Consider the following 24,581-nt stretch of genomic DNA (forward strand, 5'->3'; position numbering starts at 1 on the left):
AGCAGGGACTTTCCAGGGTAGTCAAGAACTGCCCCACTCACCTCTTTCCAGCTGTTATCCTGCTTCTCTAGGTCCGAATGCTTCAAGGCCCAGGGGTCAGCAGCCTTCTGCAGCTGGACAAGGGCAGAGAAGGTGGGTCAGTGGCAGGGGGAGCAGGTAAGCAGGGCCCCTCTCCATGCAGGGCCGCTCTCCAGGCTCCACTCCGCTGCCCACAGAACCCAGGGCCTGGACTAGGAGTCCTCTTTCAGTGGGGCTTGCTCCCTTGTTATTATTTGTCTTATGTTGGGTTCCCAAGAAGCAAAGCCTAAGGCACAAATTCCTATGTAAGTGTAAGCAGGGGACACAAAGTAGAGACAGACTTGGGGAATAATGAAAGCAACTACTTATAGGCATCCTTATGGATGGCACTGTACCTAAGCTAGTAACAGTATGACCGTGTCAACTCATGCGACCATTCATGGAACATGAGTATCAGCTAAGCAGCAGCTATGCCCGTCAGGGTGGCAAATACAAGACCCACACTCCCTGCTCCCCCTCTGTGGAAGTCAGCACGTGTGGATCCCAGAACGCTTTCCCGCTGGGCCTCCAGGCGGCCTCTCGTGGCCCTCCATTGCCTCCAGGTAGTGTGTGACGGATTCCATTTGTTATCTACATGTTCGTTCTTTCAATCCTCACAACAACCCTATGTAGTAGATGCTACTGTTAATGTTTCCATTTTACAGATGAGAGGTCAAGACTGAGAGAAGGGATAGAACTGGCCCACAAGGCACTGACTCTAACAATCATGTAGCAGACCCCATGGTCAGTGACCCGGCCCTTACACGCTGCTCTGTTGCTGCGACCTTCTCAGGAGGACGGTCCCAGGGCTGCTGGAACTCACGTGCAGCCAATGGTAGACTAAAAATGCAGGGGGGTGCAAAAGGCTGATCCAAAAGGCCGGCCCCTTGCCTCAGGGTGGACACTCTGTGGGGCAACTGAGTGTTAAAACTCCTGAGCTCCTCATGCAACAGGCTGTGGATAGACTCCACCTGAAAGCATATCCTTGCTTGGCTTCACCCCCTTCCTTATCCTGCTTTCCTCTATCGCATAACAGGTCATTTGCACATAGTGTAACCAGCTCATCCTGGTTTGCTCAGGGCTGTCCCACCCAGTTTTGGCTTTAAAAAGCTCATGTCTTGGAAAATCCCTAAATCCTGAGGGAACTGGGAGGGTTTGCCTGGGACTGTCCCAGTTTTAAAATGAAAGTTCCAGGAATCCCCCTTAGTACTTGACAACCCAGATGGCTTGCTCACCCTACTTATACATGAATCTGTGTCTCAGGCTTTGCTTCTTCAGAATCCAACATAAGACAAATAGTAACAAGCATAATGACAAAATTAACACCAATGTGAATGAACATCAAGGACAGATGGAAACCACAGAATCAAAGCTTTCTTCTAGGAGTTTTATAGTTTGGGTTCTTGTATTTAGGTCTTTGATCTATTTTGAGTTAATTTTGTTTTAATTTTAAACTTTTTATTTTTAAATACTTTCAAACTTACAGGGCAGTTACAAAAATAATACAATCACCATACAAAGAACTCCAACATCCCCCATCCCCCTAGAAACCCAAATCCACCAATTTTAACATTTTGCCACATTTGCTGTATTGTATTATTTATCTATCCATCGATCTATCAATCCATCTTGAGTGAATTTTTGTATGTGGTGTGAGATAGAGGGCCACTGTCATTTCTGCATATGGCTATCCAGTTCTCCCAGCAGCATTTGTTGAAGAAACTATTCTTTCCCCAGAAAGTAGACTTGGCACCATTGTCAAATCAGTTGGCCATAGGTATGAGGGTTTATTTCTGAACTCTCACTTCAACTCCATTGGTCTACATGTCTCCTTTGGTCAGTACCATGCTGTTTTGATTACTGTATCTTTGTAATAAGTTTTAAAATCAAGAAGTATGAGTCCTCCAACTTCTTTCTTCTTTTCCAAGATGGTTTTGGCTCTACAGAAGACTGTTAGAATTTTTATTGGGATTGCCTCGAATCTATAAATCACTTTGGTTAGCATGTCTATTTCTTTTCATCTCCATAGCTACCCTGTAACAGGGACTTTTTGGGGTTGCACAGCATGTGTCTGGCAGGCAGGTGAGGACTTGGGGTTCCTGATCAGAAAGTCTTTCCTGCCAGTTATACTGGCTGCTGCTTTCACCAGGCTGGTTTCTGCAGGCTTTGGCTTAATTGGCAATTCAGCTTAAGGGAGAATGCCACTTTTCGGGGTCTGGTTTGAAGTGCAGGAGGCAGAGGAGTGTCCGAGTGACATGTGAGGCCAAAGCTAGAGGACCAGAAAATCTCAGCAAAATTCCCTGATGTGGAAACAAAAACAGGACTTGAAATCTGCACCCTGATGAGCTGGCAGGACTCACCAACTACCTGTGGTTTCTCCAGCCACGTTGTGAAGCTTGGCTCATAATTGCAAATTTTTAACATTTTGTTGTTTATATAATAAAAATGAATTATTCTTTTATAGAAAGGAATGTGATTGGATGGCATGAACAGATGCATCTGATGTGCTTTTCATTAAGTACATGGATTGCTCTGGCTCTGGGTGCTTTGACTGACTCTGGGTGCTCTGACTCTGGGTGCTCTGGCTCTGGGTGATCTGACTCTAGGTGCTCTGGCTCTGGGTGCTCTGGCTCTGGGTGATCTGACTCTAGGTGCTCTGGCTCTGGGGTGCTCTGGCTCTGGGTGCTGTCCTGTACAGGTGGGTGTGACCTCAAGGGGAACACTGTCCCTGTGGGGGAACAAACAGAGTTCAGGATCAGGAATTTGCCATACTTCAGTGTTCCCTCAGATCCCGGTTCTGCCCAAACTCACTGTAAGATCTTGGACAAGTCATTTTGCCTGAGTCCCCTCACCTTAAAAATGGTTTTAGTGACAGCCACTTTGCAGGACTACTAGAGGATTGGAGATAACAGGTGGAAGAGGAAATACAGTCCATACATGCATGAAAAGATGCTCACCTTCACTAGCACTCAGACAAATGCACATTAAAACAACAGGATAGCATTTTACTCCATGAGACTGGTGGATATTTGAAAGAATGGAGATAGCAAGAACTGGCAAAGATAAGGCAAAACCAGGCCAGGCCCTCCTCGCTGTGCTGCTGTTGGGAGTGTATTTGGGCAAACCCTTTCTGCAGGGCCAGCCTGGCAGCCTCCATCAGATGTAAATGCATTTGTTCTAGGAATCTATCCTGTCGAAATATTCATGGATGTGCAGAAAAACATGCATGGGGATGTTTACCACAGCACTGCTTTTAATAGTGAAAAACTGGAAACAATCCAGATTTCCTCAAGATGGAATCATAAGTTGTGGCATCTCTATACCAGGAATGCTAAGCAAGAGTTAAAGAGAATGAGGCCAGTCTCTATGCTCTGTAGAGAACAGCTCTCCATGAAAGAGGCAAACTGTAAACCACATGTAGGTTATGACTGGATTTCTGATTTTGAAAAATCTCTGTGGAGGTGGTATGTATATTGGGCCCCATTATAGACAATTTCCTTGCTGACCAGTTTCTTCAGTGCAACCATGTGGTTCTGGATTTCCTGGCGTTTGGGGCATCATTCAGATGCTATGCTGGATCATTTACCATATCCAGATTCTTTCCAAGGGACAGATGAAAAACTAGATACTCCTCCTGATGATGAAGACTGAAAATGTAGACTCAACTCTTTACAAGAGCCAGGTGTGAACCTCCAAGAAATTATGGACTTCATATTATAAAGTAAAGTCATTAAATTAAAGTGCTTTGGTGAAGAATAAGAGAAAAAAAAAAGAGTAGAACTAACACAGAGGAAAGCAAGCCTGAGAGACTGAAGCAGAGAGAAGACCTAGTCCCTGCTGCATTCTCTGAACACTTGGATCCAGCCTGTGGACCACAATGAGCTTCTGGACCTCCCTGTCTGTGCACCTGGATCCAACTATACCTGAAGGAGACACTTCATGTGGATTGAGCCAGCTTGGGCAGGGGCAGGCCTTACCTGGCTCAGGCGGTTCTGCAGCTCCTTCACCTGCTGCTCTACCTGCTGCTTCTCACCCTGCAGCCGCTCCACAAGCTGCAGCTTCTCCTGGCTCCAGTTGCGCTCGCTGATCTGCAGCTGCCTCGTCAGCTCCATGACAGCACTGTAGGACTCAGCCAGCAGGTGCTGCTGCTCCTCACGCTCCCGCTGTAACGCTGCCTTCCAGTCGGGCCCGGACCGCTCCCCAGCCCCTTTCCCAACCTTCAGCTCCATCTGTGGAAGCAAAAGCAGACTGGGCAGCTGGCAAAAAGAGGCCCCTGCTCTCTTCCTCTTCCCTTCCTGTCTCCTCCCTCCCCAGAGAAGCAGGGTAGGGCGAGAGAACTCCCCTCAAAGACGCCTTCATTCAGGAAACCTTCACAGACCTCCCCCTCAGAGTTAACCCCACCTCACAAGAAGGGTTTGGGGAGCACTTACTGCAGGCCAAATTCTATGCTACGGGCTTTTCAGGCATTGAGTTATTCTTATGAAAACTCTGCAAGATAACAACTATCATTATCTATATTTCACAGAGGAGGAAGAAGTGCAGAAAGGGTAAGTTATTTATTCCAAGTCACAGAGCTAAGAAAAGGCAGATGTCCGGGTTATGACTTCTCACGATATTTCTTCAACTCTCACCAGTGGAATGGGTTTACGGCTAATGGAGACATGTTTTATCTCCCATCCTAGAGAACCAAGACGGATCAGTGTACTGTCCCTGCCCACCCCTACCCCCCAGCTGTGGTCTGGGTGTCAACCCCTGTGGAGCCAGTCAGGTTGCCTGAGGTGAGGGGCATCTGGAATGGCTGAGGAACTTGAGGGGAAATGGGAACAGTGTGGAATGACCCCACGGGGCAGGAGCCATGAGATCCACCAGAAGGATTAGGAAGGAGAGGAGCTAGGAATTTGGGAGAATTGGGAAGAAAATGGAGATCATAGTTGTGGGGAGCCATGAGGGACAGAGATGTGGGAAGCAAGGGACAGGTCTGCCACTTACTAGCTGGGTGACCATGGGGGAAAAAAATTACTCTGTGCCTCTTCTGTTCTTTGTCCTAGAGAGGAAATCAGAGTTTCCACCTCCAAGGGGCCCATGAGGCTTAGGAAGGCAGCCTGCAGCAGGAGCAGCTGGAGGAAGCTGGGAACCGGCCCTGCAGAGTGGGAGAAAGCCCACCCTCTCATTTCTCAGACCAGAGAGGGGCAGCAACTTGCTTCCAGGCACACAGCAGAGATCAAATTCCTAGGGCACCTGATTAAGTCTCCTTTGGTCATGTTGGCTTGTAAGGAGGGGAGTCCCCGAGTTGCATGGAGGTAGTTAAACAGAGCCAGGTAGCAAGAAGGTAAGGGAGATCATGATGAGGAAGAAGGACGGAAGGCAACAGGAGTCTGGGCGCGTGTGTGAAGGATATCACCAGGTGTAGGCAGGCATTTAAGTGTTCTGCTCCCACCCGTGAGCCTGAGGCAGGGCAGTGGTACTGGTGATGGCCCTGCACCCTTTAGTCAATCCTCTCCCTTGCTTCCCTGGTCCAGGGACTTCCAGTGCTCATTGTTTCTGGCATGCCTGCTGTGTGACTCTAGACAAGTCCCTTGCCCTCTCTGGATCACAAGGGGGAAGTGAGGGGGTTTCTTTGCCTCCAGGAACAAGTCTTGGACATCCTGCTCCCAGATCTGAAGCTGAGCGTGACCGAGATGGAAGCAAATGGGGAGATGTTTCTGATGGTGGGGGGCCTCACCTGGGTGGTATGGCCCTTGAGTTCTGCCCGCTCTGTCTCCCAGGTGGCCTTGGCCTTGGCAAACTGCTGCTGAAGCTCGGTCAGACAACGGCGCTCGTCCCGGAGCAGCCAGCAGAGCTCCTTTAGCGTCACCTTCATGTCAGCCAGTGTCTTAACATACTCATTGGGCTGTGGACAGAGGCAAGGCCTGGGTTAGGAGATTCCCAAGGGGCAGGGAGAGGCGCTTGGTCCTAAGCCCTCACTCCACCAGGCCTCGGGCAAGTACCACAGCGTCGCCAGGTCATCTGACCAGGAAAATGGGCATGACAAGCCCAGCCTTGGGCACCTCTTAGGGTGACATGCATCCCCCTCACATAAACTGTGGTTACAGTAATCATCCTTCAGCCCAAATCTAAGCTGAGCCTGGCTTCTCTAAGGCACTGCAGCATCTAGGTCCTGGGGCATTCTCCTTGCCCACCTCTACCTCTCAGACCCCATGCAGGTCAGCTGGGGAGTCTGAACCATGGAGCCTCCCTGACTGTGCCTGATTCATTCCCAGATCTTCTCTCCTGGGCCCCTGGCCTTGCTTCCTGCTTGTAGCCCTCATTCGCTGAATGTGACTCTGGGAGCCTGACTCAACTGCTCCCTCTACCTTGTGACTCGGTCTAAGGATTCCTGACCCCCAGACCACAAGGCCTTTCTTCATATGACCCCAGCCTGTGTTCTTACTCCTAACCTGTACATCGCAAGCACCAACTAACCCCAGGATACCTTGGCACACCTCTTTGCACATGCAGCTCTCTTGGTCCAAAATGGCCTTTTCTCCATTATTTATCAGGCAAGGTCCTATTCATCCTTCAAAACCCACCACCTATGACCTCTCCTCTGTGACACAGTCCCTACACTCCAAACAGAATTGATTGCTTTCTCACCTGGGACCCCACGGTCCCTCACCTGGCCCTCTGTCACTGTCCTGGGATAACTTAAGTACCCACAGCACTGAGCAATTCCGGGTCAGTGACCAGGCAATGACGCTGCAGCAAATGCTTTCAGAGGGAAGACGGGGTCAGGAAAGGCAGCAGGAAGGGATCTCTGGATGAATAAATGAACAAATGGACAGGACGGGACTGGGGAGGGGCTGAGAACGCACCGTGTTCTGGGTCCAGCTGTCCCCTGTGCAGGTCTTGTTATCAGAATGCTGGGCATTTAACTCCTCCTCCTCCATCAGCAGGTAGAGCTCCTTCATGCTACTGACCTGTTTTTAAAAACCACACTCAGCAGGGGGTGGGAGGGTATTATACCTGGGGCTCTTGGGGCAGGGGGTGGGGAGCATGACTCTGGCTAGTGGCCCCAACAGAAAGGGGACCTCACAGCCAGGTAGGATGCAGGAATGGGGGACTTGTAGCGTGGGGTGGACCAAAGACACCCCAGCTCGGCACTGATTTCCCAAATCTTAACTTCGACCTCCAGGTGCTGCCGAGGACAAGGGGCACAGGCTGGACAGACAGGGCCCTCCTGGCTTCCACATCATGTCTTCTGCCCCAAAGACCACGAGGCATCCTTGAGATTTATTCAGAAATAAAACTACATTTACAAGCTGGGTCAAGGGAGGTGCTGTGGTTGGAACAAAGGGCCACAGGCACCTCCAAGATTATAGAGAATGGCAAACGGAGGTCTGGATGGGCAGAAGGGACTCTTCCTGGGAGGGAGGATTTGTTCCTGGTGGATTCTGGGCAGGTGTCCAGGGCCAGCTAAGGAGACCAGGGTATTCATTCAAGATGGGAATCGAGCGAAAAGAAGCCACCATCTGACCAGGTGTTCATTCATTCATTCATTCATTCAACAATATTTACCATGTTAGGAGCTGAGGACACATCAGTGAGCAAGACAGACCAAAACCCCAGCCCTCTTCAGCTTACATTACAGAAGCAGGTGGACAAACAAATAAATAAGTGAAATGTAAGAATTGTCCTTTAGATAAATGGAATGCCACCAAGTGACAGGTGCTATGGAGAAAACCAGAGCAGGGAAAGGAAGTTGAATGTGCTGAGCGTAAGTGACCAAGGAGGGCCCATGGAGAAGGCGATATTTGGGCAAAGTCCTGAAGGAAGTGAGAGCATAAGCAAGCAAACCTGGAGGAGGGGTGCAGACAAATGCAAAGGCCTTGAGATGGGAACAGGCCTGTTGAGGAACAGCAAGAAAGCCAGGAACAAAATGGGGAGGTATGGGGAGCGAGGCCGTCATGAGGACTTTGGCTTTGACTCTGGGTGAAATAGAAGCCGTGGGGGGTACTGTGAGTGGAGGAGTGACAACACCTGACTTCTGGTCTCACAAGAGCACTCTAGCTGCTGTGCTGAGATGTAGCATAGGGTGGCCACAGAGCCCCACACTGTACAACACCAGGGGCACCATCCCCGTGGAATATTAAATGCATGCTGCCTCCCAAAGCTGTGTAAAAAAGTGCTTGCAGACAAGAGCAGAAGCAGATCACTCAGGAGGCTCTGTCAATAACCCAGGCAAGAGAGGACAGTGGCTCAGACAAGGGGGCAGTGGGGAATGGGGGGCAGGTCAGATTCTGTATAGATTTGGAGGTAGAGCTGGCAGGATCAGCTGACAGATTGGAGTGGGGTACGAGGGAAAGAGAAGAGTTGAGGACGCGTCTAAGATTTCGGGCCTGAGCAAGAAGGAATTGGCAGGACTAAGGCAAATCAGGCCAAAGGGTAAAGGATGATATTGACTGTGTTATAAAACTTCAACTTCTGGGTGAGACCAAGGGAAGAGAGATATATTTGGTGCAGGATCTATATTTTCCGTAACACACTAAATAATTTAACCTGTACAGTCAGTTTATTCAAACATCATAATTACATGGAACTTTGAATAGAAAGTGAGATCTGTTAGGTTTGTACAGATTTAGTGTGAAATCCCAACACATCCCAAAGTAATCTGAGTGGAGAATAAAAATATATTTGCAGGCCCGCCCTAAGGAACTGGGGAAAAATGTGGAAATGTTGGACTTCCTCACCTGGGTTACTACTGATATTCTCACAAACATTGATGACTAACAATTTAGTAGGCCAAGACTTTGATCTTGGGGCTTGCCCTTATGAAGCTTGTTACTGCAAAGGAGAGGCTAAGTCTTCTTATAATTGTGCATAAGTGTCACCCCCAGACAACCTCTTTCGTTGTTCAGATGTGGCCTCTCTCTCTAAGCCAACTCTGAGGTAAACTCACTGCCCTCCCCCAACGTGGGAATTGACTCCCGGGGATGAGCCTGGTCCGGGCATTGGCATTGTGGGATTGAGAAAATCTTCTTGACCAAAAGGGGGATGCAAAATGAAATGAAATAAAGCTTTAGTGGCTGAGAGATTTCAAAAGGAGTCAAGAGGTCACTCTGGTGGACATTCTTACGCACTATACAGATAACACCTCTTAGGTTTTAATATACTGGAATAGCTAGAAGTAAATACCTGAAACTACCAAACTCCAACCCAGCAGTCTGGACTCCTGAAGACAATTATATAATAATGTAGATTACAAGTGTGATTGTGAAAACCTTGTAGATCACACTCCCTTTATCTAGTGTATGTATGGATGAGTAGAAAAACAGGGATAAAAACCAAATGACAAATAGGGTGGGATGGGGGGGATGGTTTGGGTGTTCTTTTTTTTTTGCTTTTATTTTTTATTCTGATTCTGATTCTTTCTGATGTAAGGAAAATGTTCAGAAATAGATTGTGGTGATGAATGCATAACTATATGATGGCACTGTGAATAGTTGATTGTATACCATGGATGACTGTATGGTATGCGAATATGTTTCAATAAAACTGAATTAAAAAAAAATACAAAAGAAAAAAAAAGAATCAAGAGGTCTCTCTGGAGGGCATTCTTATCTGCTATATAGATATCCCTTTTTAGTTTTTATTGTATTGGAATAGCTGGAAGGAAATAACTGCAACTGTCGAACTGCAACCCAGTAACCTTAATTCTTTCTTTTGGTTTTGCTTTGTTTTTTGTTTTTATTTATTTATTTATTTTTCATTTTAAACCTTGATTCTTGAAGATGACTGCATAATTATGTAGCTTACACGGTATGACTTTGTGATTGTGAAAACCTTGTGGCTCACACTCCCTTTATCCAGTGTATGACAGATGAGTAGAAAAATGGGGACAAAAGTTAACTGAAAAATAGGGTGGGATGGGGGGATGAAATGTTTTGGGTGTTCTTTTATACTTTTATTTTTATTCTTTTTTTTTTTGAAGCAACAAAAATGTTTAGAAATTGATTGTAGTGATGAATGCACAACTCTATGATGAACTGTGAACAATTGATTGTACACGGTGGATGATTGTATGGTATGTGACTATATCTCAATAAAATGGAATTTTAAAAAAAAAGGAATTGTCATTAACTATGGAAAGAGCAGTTTGGAGGGAAGCTTGAGAGTTTGGTTTTGTACATGTTAAGTTTGAGAAGCCCGTGAGACATCTTCATGGATCCAGCAAGTATAGGATGATTACACATATCTGAGGTTCCTGGGAGACGTCTGGGCTGGGGGCATACGTTTGGAACTCAGTATCCAAGAAAGACCATTTAAAGCCATTAAGCTGCATGAACTCCCCAAGGGTGAGAAGAGACAAGGACCAAGGGCTGGGCTCCAAGGATGCTAAAGTAAAGAGGTCAGGTCAGGGGGAAAAGGAGGACCTGGCCGAGGAGACCAAGGAGGAACAACCAGTGAGGTGGGAGGAAAACCAAGACAGTGCGGTGTCTCAGGAAGCAAATAAAGAAAGGATTTCAAGTGTCAGGAAGACAGAGAAGCTGGAAAGTATATGGGAGTTGCAGCATCTATATAGCTTAACACCCCAGTTCCATCATTAGCCATGAACACCTCAACATATAGTTGCTTTATCTACGTAGACACAGCACACAGTTCCTTCTCTGGAAACCTTGGGGCCAGATGTGTTTTGGAAGTCTGACATTTTCTGGATTTTGAAAGATAACATGGTGCATACACTCTATATTATTATATAACAGCCCCAGTAGTATCTGGGTAACACCCCATGCTCAAGCACATTCATTATTTCCCGACAAACATATGGATATGGCATGAAGTGGGATAAATAAAGGTTTGCTGCCAAATGCATGTCAGGCCAAGGTTTTGCAACTGAGTTAGATAAAAATATGCTCAGCTCTCAGAACTTCTGGATTTCAGAATTGAGGATAAGGAGTCAAAGATCTGAGTCTGTAGTAGAATGAAGACAGTCATTGCCTCCCTCTCATGGGGTGTTCATGGAGGTGCAGTGCACTAAACCACCTGAAGCGTGGAGTGCAGTGCCCAGAACACCGCAAATACTCTGAATATGAGAAAGACTTGTCATTCAGATATGGGCTTTTAATTCTGCATGTGTAGATGTGTATATTCTTTTTATATGTACATGTACATATCTGTCTTTGTAATGCTTATATTATGTTGGTATCTTGTATATTTCTAAGAACTATGGGCATAGATATTATTTTATTTTCTATGCTGACATCTTATTTTTCTTCTACGGTGTATGTGCCCACTTGTGTATATGCACACTCCCCTATACACAGCTCTATAAATGAAAGTAAGCTTTTGTTTCTGTTACTCTACTACATGGAAATGGCTAGAAAGAGTTGCATCAAAATGGAAGGTTTACTCCAGACAAACTAACTCAAAATACAGGCATGGCCTGCAGGCAATTCACTGTGGGAGCTCTGTGAGATGAAATATGAGCCCTATGGGGGAAGGGGGCACAGGCATACTCTTGCTACAGATACAGATCTAACCATCATCCCTGGCTCTTGGGGCATTTGGACTACTCTGGGGGACCCCTGGGGGACAGGGCACATGGGAACTTAGGAAGTGCCCCTGGAGAGTGGCCTGGGTTAGGGGATGGCCAGGGCTGGGCTAGGCCAGAGATATCTGTACCCAAAAGGCCAACACCAAGATGAGCAGTGCCAGCTCAGGTGGGTGTGACGGAGGTCAGGCGTCCTTGTATCCCCCCTTCTCCTAAGACTGGCGCGCTGCTGAGGGGAGGCAGGGACTCGGAGCAACATAGAGACCTGCCCAGGCTGAAGGATGAAAGGGCCATGAGAGTCTTTCCCAAAGCATCACACAATCCCCAAGCACCACTCCTCACGTTTCCTGCTACATCCAATGCTAGCTGTACCATTATCAATGTTTTCAAGTCAACCTAGTTTTTCCAATTAAATAAATACATAATTATAAAAGGGAAGTGATACTATAACTAAAAATGGAAAGTCAGTATCCACTGCCATAAATCAAAGGTAACACTAAAAATAAATGGGTATATTCACATGATGGAGAGATACACAGCAATAAGAGAGAATGAACTACTCCTGCATGCAACATATGAATGAATCTCAAAAAAATTCTGTTGAGCAAAAGTAGCCAGACACAAAAGAAAACATGCTGTATCATTCCAGGATACGAAATTCTGAAATAGGCAAAACTGATCTCTGGTGTCAGAAGTCAGAAGAGTAGTTACTGCTGGGGTGTGTGTCCTGACTGAGGAGCAGCACAAGGGAGCTGTTTTGGGAGCCCTGGAAATGTGCTCTGTTGTGATGGAGTGGGGGTTCTACAGGGGTACACTTAAAACTTCTTCAAGTTGTATACTTAAAATGTGTGCACTTTATATAAGATAACTTAAAATAGTAAAAAAACATTCATATATACTATATCTGTATGTAATACAGTAACAATAAAACTAGACTATAAATTCATCTAGACACTGCTGCCTGCTGAAGACTCTAAGTTTGGTTTAAAGGGGAGACTCGCAAGAATCAGAGAATCTTAAAGACCCACCAGCACCCAAAGAGACTTTCTCCTGCTGAGGCAGAGACCAAGTCCGCCTTCCTCACCATGATGTCCCCACCTCAGGAAAGAGCTGACTCTCAACAAATCAGGGCTGAATGCATGAATAAACGTGGGGAAGGAAGCCCACAAGCTGATGGCTCGCACACAAGCCTCAGCTGTATGTCAGTGCCAGCCGGGTGCCCCTCTTGTTCCACCCACCCGCCCACCCTTGCAATTGGGACCCCAGGCCCAACCTTACCTCAAGGAAGTCATCCCCCTCACCAGGCAAGACCTTGCCCTGCCGCCAGCGCTTGAGAAACCACCTGAGCTTCATGAAGAGCAGCAGGAAGTTGTGCTTGAACTGCTGGGACTCTTGCACCAGCATGTTCTTCTCCTGGGTCCAGAATTTCTGCTCCAGCCTCCGTTGGAGGCTCAGACTCTGCAGCTCAAACTCCCGCCTCAGGAGCGCCCTCTGCTGGTCCTCTTTCAGCTGCGCGGGGACAAGAGGCTGAGCATCTGCAGCTGTCCTCTGAGCTCCACCCCACCCCATACCAGGCCTCCCACGGGGCAGAGAATATTTGGACAGTGCCTGCTGGTCATCCTTGCCAGGGATTCCACCATTAGTGGCTCCTTCTGTTGAGATAAGCATTGCCCTCTACTAGTCAAGGGAAGAGAAACTGACCAAAGCAGCAGCAACCAGTTACAAATCAGTGAAGGAGCTGGCATTTGAACCCAGCTCTGACTAAGGAAACCAGGACATCACATATTGAACAACTGGGCTCCAAATATTTCACACGAACTCTTACAATTAATGAGGAACCTGTGAAGGTGAGCTGTGATGACGGGGAGGGTTGACCCATGTGGAGAGCAAAGGGCATGCTGGGAGCGAGGAAGACTGCTCTTTGCTGATGGGAATGAATACACGATGCCCCAAGAAGCAATGTATTGTCATGGCTAAGAGACAGATGAGAGCTGGGTTAGATCCCAGGCCCACTTCAGCCTCCTTGACGTGCAACCCTGGGCAAAGCAGTTAAGCTCTCTGAGCAACTCTTTCTCCATCTGCAAAACAGGGACACCTCCTAGGGGAGGGCGTAATAATTAAAGGACATAATGTGTGGGAAGTGCTTTGCACAGGCCTGGCACACAATAAGGGCTTAATAAATGCTAATGTCGGGATGATCATCTCGATTACCAGCCGGGTCGGTGGCCTTTCTGCTACAGGCTTTCAGCTCTGATGGGTGCACCATTTCATAGATGGGAAATCGAGGCCCAGAAATGGGACAGGACTGGCTCAAGGTCTCACAGGCAGCCAGTGACAAGTTCAGTAACATCCCACCAGCGCAGGGGGGTTGGAAGACACAGGTTTCCCCTGACATTCTCGCTTTCTGAAAACCCGTGGACCCCCAAGGCCTTTGCCTTCAGTTCAGGGATGAGAGGCTGAGCAGGCGTCCGGAGAGCGCTGGGCACCACCCACCTGGACCATTTTCTGGTTGAAGCTGTCGGCCTCCTCCTTCCGTAGCTGCCGCTCCTGGGAAAGCTGCTCTTGCAAGCCCCGAAGGCTGTCGTGGGCCTCAGCCAGCACCAGCTGCAGCTCCTTGATCTGGGGTGGGGATGGGGGACACAGATTAATGAGGAGGAGAAAGAGGAGGAGGAGAGGAGCTGTGGATCAAAGAATGAGAGAGGCAGGGGAGCAACAGCAGCAGGCGGGACCACGCTCTCCTTCAAGCACAAACCAGGCACCCTGGCTGTCCCTACTTCAGTGGGTTGTCATGACAATTCAATGAAATAATGCATGTCAAATACTAGCTATTATCATAATCTTAACTCAATAATTTCACTCTTTGATATTTATTTGATGAAAAAAACACACAGAAAATTAAGTTTGATTCACAAAGATGTCCACTGCCTTATTGTTTATAATTGCAAAAATTTAGAAAAAACTTAGATAATAAATGATGTGTCTAATGAGTCCTTGCATATGCAAACATCCATTTAACAATACCCTTAAGAATAGTATCTTTTATTGTATGTATATTATTATGTTATAGTTCAATAATAAGCAAAGAAAAAAGATGTATGCCTCAGTAGAACACACAGACACACCCCCTCTAAATGTAAAAAGTGGTTAACTGTCAAATGCTCTTGTGATTTTGACTTTCTTCTTTATACCTTTACACAACACTCCTTAGGGATTTTGTTGCAATTATTTGTTGTTTACAATGACTATGAAATAAGTTCTTAAGAAAAAGACAATTAAATTCTACATTTGGGGGGGTGAAATTAAATTTAAAAGTGTTTGTAGCTATCTCCCCCTGAGTGCCTCTTTGTTGCTCAGATGTGGCCCTCTCTAACTAAGCCACCTTGGTGGGTGATCTCATTGCCCTCCCCCCTAACGTGGGACCTGACTCCCAGGGGTGTAAATCTCCCAGGCAACACAGGATATGACCCCCAGGGATGAATCTGGACCCAGCATCGTGGGATTGAGAACATCTTCTTGACCAAAAGGGGGATGCAAAATGAAATGAAATAAAGCTTCAGTGGCTGAGAGATTTCAAATGGAATTGAGAGGTCACTCTGGTGGACATTCTTACACACTATACAGATAACACTTCTAAGGTTTTAATGTATTGGAATAGCTAGAAGTAAATATCTGAAACTTCCAAACTCCAGCCCAGTAGTCTGGACTTTTGAAGACAATTGTATAACAATGTAGATTACAAGGGGTGACGGTGTGATTGTAAAAACCTTGTAGATCACACTCCCTTTATCTCGTGTATGGATGGATGAGTAGAAAAATGGGAACAAAAACTAAATGAAAAATAGGGTGGGATGGGGGGATGATTTGGGTGTTCTTTTTTATTTTTATTTTTTATAATTCTGATTCTTTCTGGTATAAGGAAAATGTTCAAAAATAGATTGTGGTGGTGAATGCACAACTATATGATGGTACTGTGAACAGTTGACTGTATACCATGGATGACTGTATGGTATGTGAATATATCTCAATAAAACTGAATTTTTTAAAAAAACTGTTTGTACATAAACAGGCAAAAATAATCTATTCTGTTGAAAGTCAGGATGGTTACTAGAAGGGAATACAAGAGAAGATTCTGTGAGATGCATCATGCTGTTTCTTGACCTGGGTGCTGATTACATAGAAATAATTGTAAAAATTATTTGCACTATCCACTTACAATGTGAGTGCTTTTCTGTATGTATGTTATACTTCAGTTAAACAATTAAAAAATATTTCTTGTAACAAAGGAAAATATTTATACTGTCATATTAAGCAGGAAAAAGAAAAGGAGACATCTACCCCACCTCCTACACAAAACCTTCCCATGAGTGGCAAGATGTCCCTCCATGAAAGAAGACTAACATTTATTATGTGCCCAATAATGTGATAATTTGGCAACTGAGGGCACATTGACTTGAAGTCTATCTTGTATACTGGATGGTTTTGTATTAAAATCTTCATGAGGCCTAGAAACTCTCTGCTATGTCTCAGATCCTTCTTGAATTCAGTGCCTAACAAAGTGCCTGGCAAATTTAAAATGCTCAAAAAGGATGGCTGAATGAAACAATAATCAAATGCACATAGGAAATTATTTTCTCTGCAGGTTAGTTAACCTATTTCCTTCTCAGAAAATGAGAATTAAGTATCTCATGATTTTCCCCTCTTTGCCATTGCTGCTAGGAAGCTCAGACCACCTCACATAGAGAGTTCGTTCCTTCAAGGGAGCTTTTCCTCTTATGTAATTGCAGGCTCAGTATTCCCAGGAGCAGAGTTGCCTCCCCAGGGATGCTCAGAAGTAAAGGGTACTCACACTGGGGCACATTCAGGGCCCTCTATGGTTCAGGAATCTCAGGAAGCCCTGCCCAGTCCATAGAAGCCCTTTTTTACTTCAGATTTGTTCTGAAGAGCTGGGGAGGGGCTCAGTGGGCTTGCGAGGGGCTCAGAACCACCCAGAACTCCTCGAGGATCCTGGTGGTTCTACAGGCACCATCCACTCTAACCCTCCCACATTACAGATGGGGAAGCTGAAGCCTGAGTACAGGAATGTGCTCAAGGTCACACAACCCCACTGGTAGAGCTGAGACTTGAACTCAGGTCCCCTGAGTCTCAGGAACATGTCATCATTATCATCCTCATCTAACATGGACCAGGCCTTAAACTAAGGCTTTTCATATATTTAGTTCTTTCAACAACCTTGAAGGGATTACTTTCACTTAAGAGGTGAGAAACTAAGGATCAAAGAGGTGAAATGACTTATCCAAGCCAGTAAATGATGGATTCACAATGTGAACCCAGACAGCCTCACTGCAGTCTGCAGCCCTACTGCTACATGAATTAGTTGAGTCCATCAAATGACATAATTATTAAATTCCCAGTAGAATTTAGTGTAGGAAAAAAAATCAATTTCCTCAGATGAGTTTATAGGCTCCCTTGGGTCAGGCCAAGCTTCTCTGTTTCCCTTTTTGCCCTGGCTGCCAGGAAGCTTAGAACCAAATGGAATGCAAAACCCCTATCATTACCAGCCGAGATTCTCCATGGATCACACAGCTTTGGGAGGCCCCAAGCACTCTTCTCCTACCCACATCCCTGCCTGCTCAGAACCAGGCCCACCTCAGAGGCGTAGGAATCGTTGTCTTCAGCTCGGTAGGGCCTGAAGCTCCGGCTAGGGTCAGGCTTAGAATCCAAGTCGCCAGCGCGGAAGGCCTCTCGGATCCTGGGCTCCCATTCCAGCAGATCCCTGAAGTCAGGTGGCTGCACACAGAGGCACAGGCAGAAGAGACTAAGGGTGACCATGGGGAGCGGCCAGAGGGGAGCCAAAGACAGCCACCCCCAGGCCTCTGGGCTCCATAAGGAGCTGAGGGCTGGGAAAGTGGTCGGTGAAAGCACTGATTTTGCAAATGTCTGTCCTGAGCACAGACTTTCTGAGCCAGTTCCAACTGTCCTACCCTATGGGTGGCTCCAGCTCATCCTTCCTTCAAGAAGAACCAAGAGGGAGACCCAACATGGAGCAAGTCTGCTGGCTTAAAAGAACAAGATCAAGCCAGATCAACAGGGCAGGACCTAAAAAAATTAGAGTTACATTGTGAAGTTATTTAAAAGAAAGAGCTAAATTTCTGTGTAGACATTGCTCTCAGAATAATGATCAAACTCCCCAGTGCTCTCTGCACTCCAGCCACCCTTCTTTCAGATCCTTGGACATGCCATGCTCTAGCCAACCATGCTCAGAACTTTCTTCCCAGGTGATCCATCCCTCGGCTCTCAGTACAGACCAGAGGTTGTCCTGACTCTGGGGTCCAGATCAAGTTCTTGGTTCATAAAACCATGTACCTTTCCTTCAGACCCCTTATTTCAGTTTGTAATGTCATAGTCATCGGCATGATATTTTGGTCAATGCCTGTCTTCTCCACTAGACAGCAAGTGCCCTGGAGGCAGGGGTCATATCTGGTTTTGCTTCCGTGACACCTCTAGCACCATGCACCGAAAACATATGAACAGCAAATAAAGCGTTATAAATAAATTAACAAATTGATACATTACATGAGAAAAACAAGTTGTGCATCACAGTAGTATACATAAAACACTTGGTGAGGGGGAATATATGACAGTATACGCAGAGGAAGATTTAGAAGGGCTCACCGCATGCCAGAAATGTCCTCCATCTGCACTGTCCCCTAGCAGCCACCAGACACACGTGGCTACTGAGACCTGCAATGTGGCTAGTGCGACTGAGGAAGTGAATTTTTAATTGTCCTTAATTTTTATTAATTTGCATATAAATGTAAATAGAGTGTGGCTAGAGGCTACCCTATCGGATGGTGCTGCTCCAGATGGCTAATGCAGTGCCTCTAGCAAGTGGGAAGAGACGGGGCAGGTGCTTTCATCTTTTGGCCTCAGACACCTCTGAAACTCTAAATGTTTAGTATTACTTTTGTAATAGTGCTTTATTTTTTGACAAGTGTATGTGTCATTTTAATTTTTCTAAATCATATTTTATAGACGTCTAGCAAGGCTGAAAGTTGATTATCTTTAGACGTCCAAGTTTCTTGTATTTGCATATGACCTGCCCAAAGCCTTTTTCTTTAAACAACAACATTTGTTTTAAAATGCAAAATTACAAAAGAGGTAAGAAAAGAATCAGAATCAACCCCAGCATCTGTCCAAAGTAGAAAGAATAAGTGAACTGTGATCTTTTCTTTCAATGGGATCGAATCCAGTAATGAGGACAAACTACTGCTACATGCAACAACACCACCAAGTAAAAGAAGCCAGGCCAAGTGAGTCAATCAGTTTAAAACTCAAAACAGACAAAACTAATTTACGGTGCCAGAAATCAAGAGCGGGCTTCCCCTTGGGAGTGGGGAAGGTGACTAGAAGGGGGCATGACGGGGGCTTCTGGGGTGCCTGTCATCCTCTAGAGCTTGTTTGGGGTGATGATTACACGAGTGTGTTCACCTTGGGGAAACTTCCTTAAGCTGTACACATGTAATTTGCGCACTTCTCTGAACATGTTATAGTTCAGTAAAAGTTTACATTAAAAAAAAAAAGCAAAAAAAAAAAAAACAATCATAGGGCCTGTGACTGGGACATCTTACCTGGAAGTCTGAGCCGAGGTCTTTGGCCAGAAGAATCTCCTTGGAGGGCCCCTGGGAGCCCAAGGTGGGCAGCGAGGAGAAGGGCTCTGGCTGCTCCTTGGCAGAGCTCCCGAGGACAGTGTCCGCCTTCCGTGTGAAGGCGTTGAGCTCCTGCTGGAGCATGCTCAGCCGCACCAGGATGGCATGGATGAGCTTGGTGTCCCTGGGGCCCTCGCTGTTGTCTGGGGCCTCATGCAGCCGAAAGTCGGCACACTCATTGTCTAGACACAGCCGGAGGCCAGCCGAGTAGCCGTTGGCATCAGCCACCAGGACGTCGATGGCCTTGCTGACCAGGGCCGCCTGCTCCCTCAGCCCGGGCAGCGCCTCGGCCTCCCTGGCCCTGCAGAGCCGGGCAGCATGGGGCTCGTGGCCCTCCCCGAGGGGAGCAGGCACACACTGGGCGGAGTCCCCGGCCTCAGCGTCCGTCTCCAGCATGGGCCGTGTGCTGTGGCAGGAGGCAAGATCGCAGCGCTGGAGGTTGGAGAGGAGCACGCGGTTCTCGTACTGCAGCTTCTTGACCTTGCCACTGAGCTCGCCGATCTGCAGTTTGGCCGCCGCCAGCTCCTCCTGAGAGGGCTCGCTGAGCACAGAGCAGCTGTCCTCCGACAGCGTCACGTCCAGCTCGTGCTCCGAGCGGTACTTGGCCAGCTCGCTCAGCAGCAGCTTGTTCTGGTCCTCGAGCTCGGCGGAGGAGCGACGCAGCAGCTCAGCCTCCTCCTCCACGAACTGCAGGTGCCGCCGCAGCTCCGCCGAGCTCTCCCCACACTCACTGCCCCCCATTGCAGAGAAGGCCAGGCGGGCCTCAGGCCCCCCACAGCCGCCACCACCATGATCCTTCATATCATCCATCTCGGCCCGCAGTCCTCGGTTCTCCACCTCCAGCTCCACGATGCGGCGGCTCAGCAAGTTGGCCTCCTCCTCCACGAGCTTCAGGTGCACCTTCAGCTCGGTCTCACGCGAGTGGGGGGCATCAGCTAGTTCCTCAGCCGACAGGGCACCATCCAGATCGCCATAGAGCGAGCGGTACTTGAGCAGCTCCTCCTTCATGCTGTCATTCTCCTTGGCCAGCTTGGTGAGCTTCTTGCACATGAGGGCTGACTCCTCCTTTGCAAAGTGCAGCTGGCACTTCAGGTCTGCGCTGTCCTCCTGGGGCCCAACGGGGATGGGGACAGACACAACCCAGGAAGGTTAGTGTCAGAGGCTCAGTGCCAGCCACAACATTTGGGGAGCATTACCACATGTTGGGACACGAATGAACTGGATGCAGCCCAGCTCTCAAGGAACTGGGGATCCAGAGGGGAAGCAGAGGAGGGGGTGCTGACATTGCAGCAAGGAGGAGCACACGCAGTGCCTTGGTGGGCTTCCTGGGGCAGATGACATTCACCAGGGTGATGAGAGACAGCTACTACTACCGCTATCACTACTACTTCAGTTTCCTCATCTGTACAATGGAGCCATAATTCTCCTTCCCGCACAGAGCAGTGGAGAGAAGGAAGTGAGATCATGCGGGAGGGACTCCCGGCACCCTGACAGTGCAGGAATTTAGTTATTAGCAGTACTACCAGGGCTACCACGACTGTGTCTGGCCTGTGTTACATACAGCACTTTACTTCTTACAACCATCCCACGAAATAGGGATCAGATACCCCTTTGACAGTTGAGGGATCCGAGGCCAGAAAGGTGAAGTGGCTTGCCTAATCACAAGGCAATCAAGGAACACAGTCAAGATTCGAACCCCAGGCCCTAACTCCTGATCTTTGGACTTAACCTCCACGCTGTTCAGCAAGTCAGTGGTGGGAGTCTGCCTGCATTGAGAGCCACAGGCTCAGGGTGCAGTTTCGGGAAGTAAAAGGAAGTGCAGTGAGGCTGAGGATGTGTAGAAGCTGGTGGGGGGCACCTCCGGGGACTCACCAGGCCACCTGGAGGTAAGCCTCGGGCTTTCACACTAAAACCTGCTTGAGGGGGAGGATGTCCTGGGGGCCACAGGGCCTGCCGGGAAGTACCTGCACCGAAGGCTTCTTGTCAGTCTTCCCCAGGGAACGGGTTCCTCTTTTCTTCAAAGAATGCTGGAAAGAGATTTAAAACAACAACAACAAAAAAAAAAAAAAAACTATGAATTAAAAGTTTACGAGGGCTATGAGGTATCGGAAGAGAGTCCCACTCCCCACCCCGCCCAGCCATGTCCAGGCCTTGACCAGCACCAGCTGCTGAGAGGAGAGGCCCTAGAGACCACCCAGTGGGCTGCCACTGGGAGGAGATGCTTCTAAACACACCTGCCCAGGGGTTCTCTCCTTCCTCTCCCACCCTACACGGAGATCCAGTTACCTTGGGCTAAGACCCCGAAACCCAGGTTTCTGTTTGTTGTCTTTCCCTCATTCATCACAGATTTCCTGAGCCGCTCTTACGTGCAAGGCACAGTAAGGGATGGAAACACAGCAGTGAACAAGACAGACCAGGGACCCGGGAGGATGCCAGGGTGCTGCACCCGGAGCCTCCCCCAAGGAGTGACGCACTCACTCCCCCAGCGAAGACCCTGCAGCCGAGTCTTCCCTCCCAGCGATGGCCCTTGGCTGACTAGCGCCTTCTTGCCCAGGGTCATGTGCTCTCCCAGGGGCAGCCCATACCCCATGGCTGCTTGATGCCAGCTTGCTTCAGCTGGGGACAACTCAAGGACCCTCCCAGCTCCAGAGCCCCCCATGGGACAAGCTGAGACCACTGGTGCATCTGCAGTGCAACTCAATTCTCCCTCTACCTCACTCCCTAATGGGGTTATTCCCAAGAGACCCCTTCCAAAAACCTCTGCACGCAAATCTGCATCTCAGTGCCTGTCTCCCTGACATTCTAGTGGGAAATTTAACTCAGAATGAATGCTAATAAACAAAATGAATATGGGTGCAACAAATCCTAATTACACAGTAGGCTTAGAAATGACGGTGAGGTACTGATCACAAATAATTTGAATTGCAGAAGTTTCCATGTAGATTAAAGCGAAATAATGCTATAATCATGACCAGAACTCAAAAATCCAGAAGCAATAGGGGAAAAAAATTGATACATGTGATTACATAATCAAATTCTACATGGAGGGAAAACACCCCATGAAAAGTAAAAAGATAAATCACAAACTGATTTATCACGAACTGATTTGTGGCTGATTTTATATTTGGAGCAAGAAATATGGAGAATGCGCTTGGAACATCTTGTTACACCAGAAAGCAAGGAAATTACCAAAGACCACTAAATTTGTCCCAAAATAGATTCAGGAGACAACCTGAATAGAATTCCACTGGCTAAAAATGGAATAATTTTAGAATATAAAAGGAATACAGCACATCATCTTATGCACTATATAGATAACACCTCTTAGGTTTTAATGTATTGGAATAGCTAGAAGTAAATACCTGAAACTACCAAACTCCAACCCAGCAGTCTGGACTCCTGAAGATGATTATATAATAATGTAGATTACAAGGAGTGACAGTGTGATTGTGAAGACCTTGTGGATCACACTCCCTTTATCTAGTGTATGGATGAGTAGAAAAATGGGGATAAAAACTAAAGGACAAATGGGGTGGGATGGGGGGATGATTTGGGTGTTCTTTTTTCACTTTTATTTTTTATTCTTGTTCTGGTTCTTTCTGATGTAAGGAAAATGTTCAGAGATAGATTGTGGTGATGAATGTATAACTATGTTATCATACTGTGGACAGTGGATTGTTGGATTGTATACCATGGATGATTGTATGGTGTGTGAATGTATTTCAATAAAACTGAATTTAAAAAAAAAAAAAAACATTCATTGAAATTTGCTATAGAACTATTTGTTAAATCGTCTTTGAAAGTTAACATCTTTCTGCATATATGTTATAGTTCACAATAAGGAAATAACTGAAATTATGGAACTGTAACCAGTAACATTCTTTGAAATCTGCTATTTTTTCACAATCAAAAATGTAAAAAAAAAAAGTTCACAGCAGCATTATTCTTAAGGACTAAGTGGAAACAACCAAAAAGTACATGAACAGATGAATGGAAAAATGAAATGTGTGTATCTACACAATGGAATGTTCTATTTGGCAATTAAAAAAAATGAAGAACTAAAAAAAAAAAAAAAAAGGAATACAGCACATCAAATGTTTAAATCCATAAGTTTATAATACTTAAAAAACAAACAAAACAAATAAACTCATTGGTCACCTTTATTAAGAAAGAATTAAGAATTTATCATGTTTTCCTGTACTAGTGGTCCTCAGAGTAAACAAACAGATGATGAGGGGATGTTTCTTTTTATAAATGATGATAAAATGACAGAACCGGAAGTCGTCATTTTGCAGCCCCTGAATCTAGTCAATGACCATCCATGAATGACAGCATGACAAGAAAGACAACCAGACATCACGCACCTCCAGATGGAAGTACACACCATCACCCATGACACAGACTTGCTAAAACAATCAGACCTGACTCTAGTCAAGCTTCCAGATCTACCTACCAACTTCACGGAAAATACAGAGAATAGAGGAACATGCTAAGAAACCGCATGGAGATACAATCAGCAAAATCAGATTCAGTGATACTCTACAGAACCAAAGACCCCTTCTTCCGAAAAAAATTGCAAGAAGAAAGAGAGAAACAGAAGAACAGATTTTAAGAGAATTAGGAGACATGTCAATCATACTACATGGATCCTCTATGGATCCTGATTCAAACAAACAAAAAGAAGCAATCAAGGAAAGCTGAATTCTGACTGAATATTTGATGACAAAGAGAAATGATTGTTAATTGTTTTTAGATATGATAATGGCATTTGTGATTACATTTAAGATAGAGAAAACTTACTCTCTAGATAGAAAAGAAAATGTTTACTAACAAAATGATATAATGCCTCCAGTTTGCTTCTAAATAATTTTGGGGCAAGGGTTAATGGTTGGGGGTATAGATGAAAGAAGATTGATCCAGGCCCAGAAGAAATCATTATGGAAGCTGGGTGATGCATACACGGGGATTTGTTACGCCATCCAGTAGAGCTGGAGCTGGCTCCTAATGGCTTCAGAGTCAACAACACACACCTCTTCCCAATTACGACTCCAGTGACTTCACACTGGTAGCCTGAACTCGGCTATGGTAGAAGTATTTACACCATGGAAATGGGCAAACATTACAAAGCAGAGCTTTTTGTTTCTCAGAGAGCTGGCTTTTAAAAATTTACCAGCCTATTACTGCTATTCCCTTAACTTTTGCATATGTTTTACATTTTCCATAATAAAATAACTTAAGAAAAATGAAACTACTAAAATTGGTTATATGTCATCACTGGATAGAATCATCTT

At 46.4% G+C, this 24,581-nt stretch overlaps 1 protein-coding gene across 1 annotated transcript in view; it reads right to left on the reverse strand.

The window, feature by feature from the left end:
- The window catches only part of SOGA1 (suppressor of glucose, autophagy associated 1), a 75,642-nt gene that overhangs the window by 17,305 nt on the left and 33,756 nt on the right, over positions 1–24,581 (reverse strand). Inside the window, exons 4-12 of the mRNA XM_037811548.1 lie at positions 21,255–21,317; positions 19,213–20,397; positions 17,231–17,371; positions 14,078–14,203; positions 12,863–13,093; positions 6,909–7,013; positions 5,780–5,947; positions 4,035–4,286; positions 42–113 (exon numbers count right to left, since the gene is read on the reverse strand). Coding sequence (XP_037667476.1) covers positions 42–113; positions 4,035–4,286; positions 5,780–5,947; positions 6,909–7,013; positions 12,863–13,093; positions 14,078–14,203; positions 17,231–17,371; positions 19,213–20,397; positions 21,255–21,317 — 2,343 coding nt within the window. The remainder of the gene's footprint in view (positions 1–41; positions 114–4,034; positions 4,287–5,779; positions 5,948–6,908; positions 7,014–12,862; positions 13,094–14,077; positions 14,204–17,230; positions 17,372–19,212; positions 20,398–21,254; positions 21,318–24,581) is intronic.

The sequence above is a fragment of the Choloepus didactylus genome, chromosome 19, assembly GCF_015220235.1.
Source record: "Choloepus didactylus isolate mChoDid1 chromosome 19, mChoDid1.pri, whole genome shotgun sequence".
NCBI lineage: Eukaryota > Metazoa > Chordata > Mammalia > Pilosa > Megalonychidae > Choloepus > Choloepus didactylus.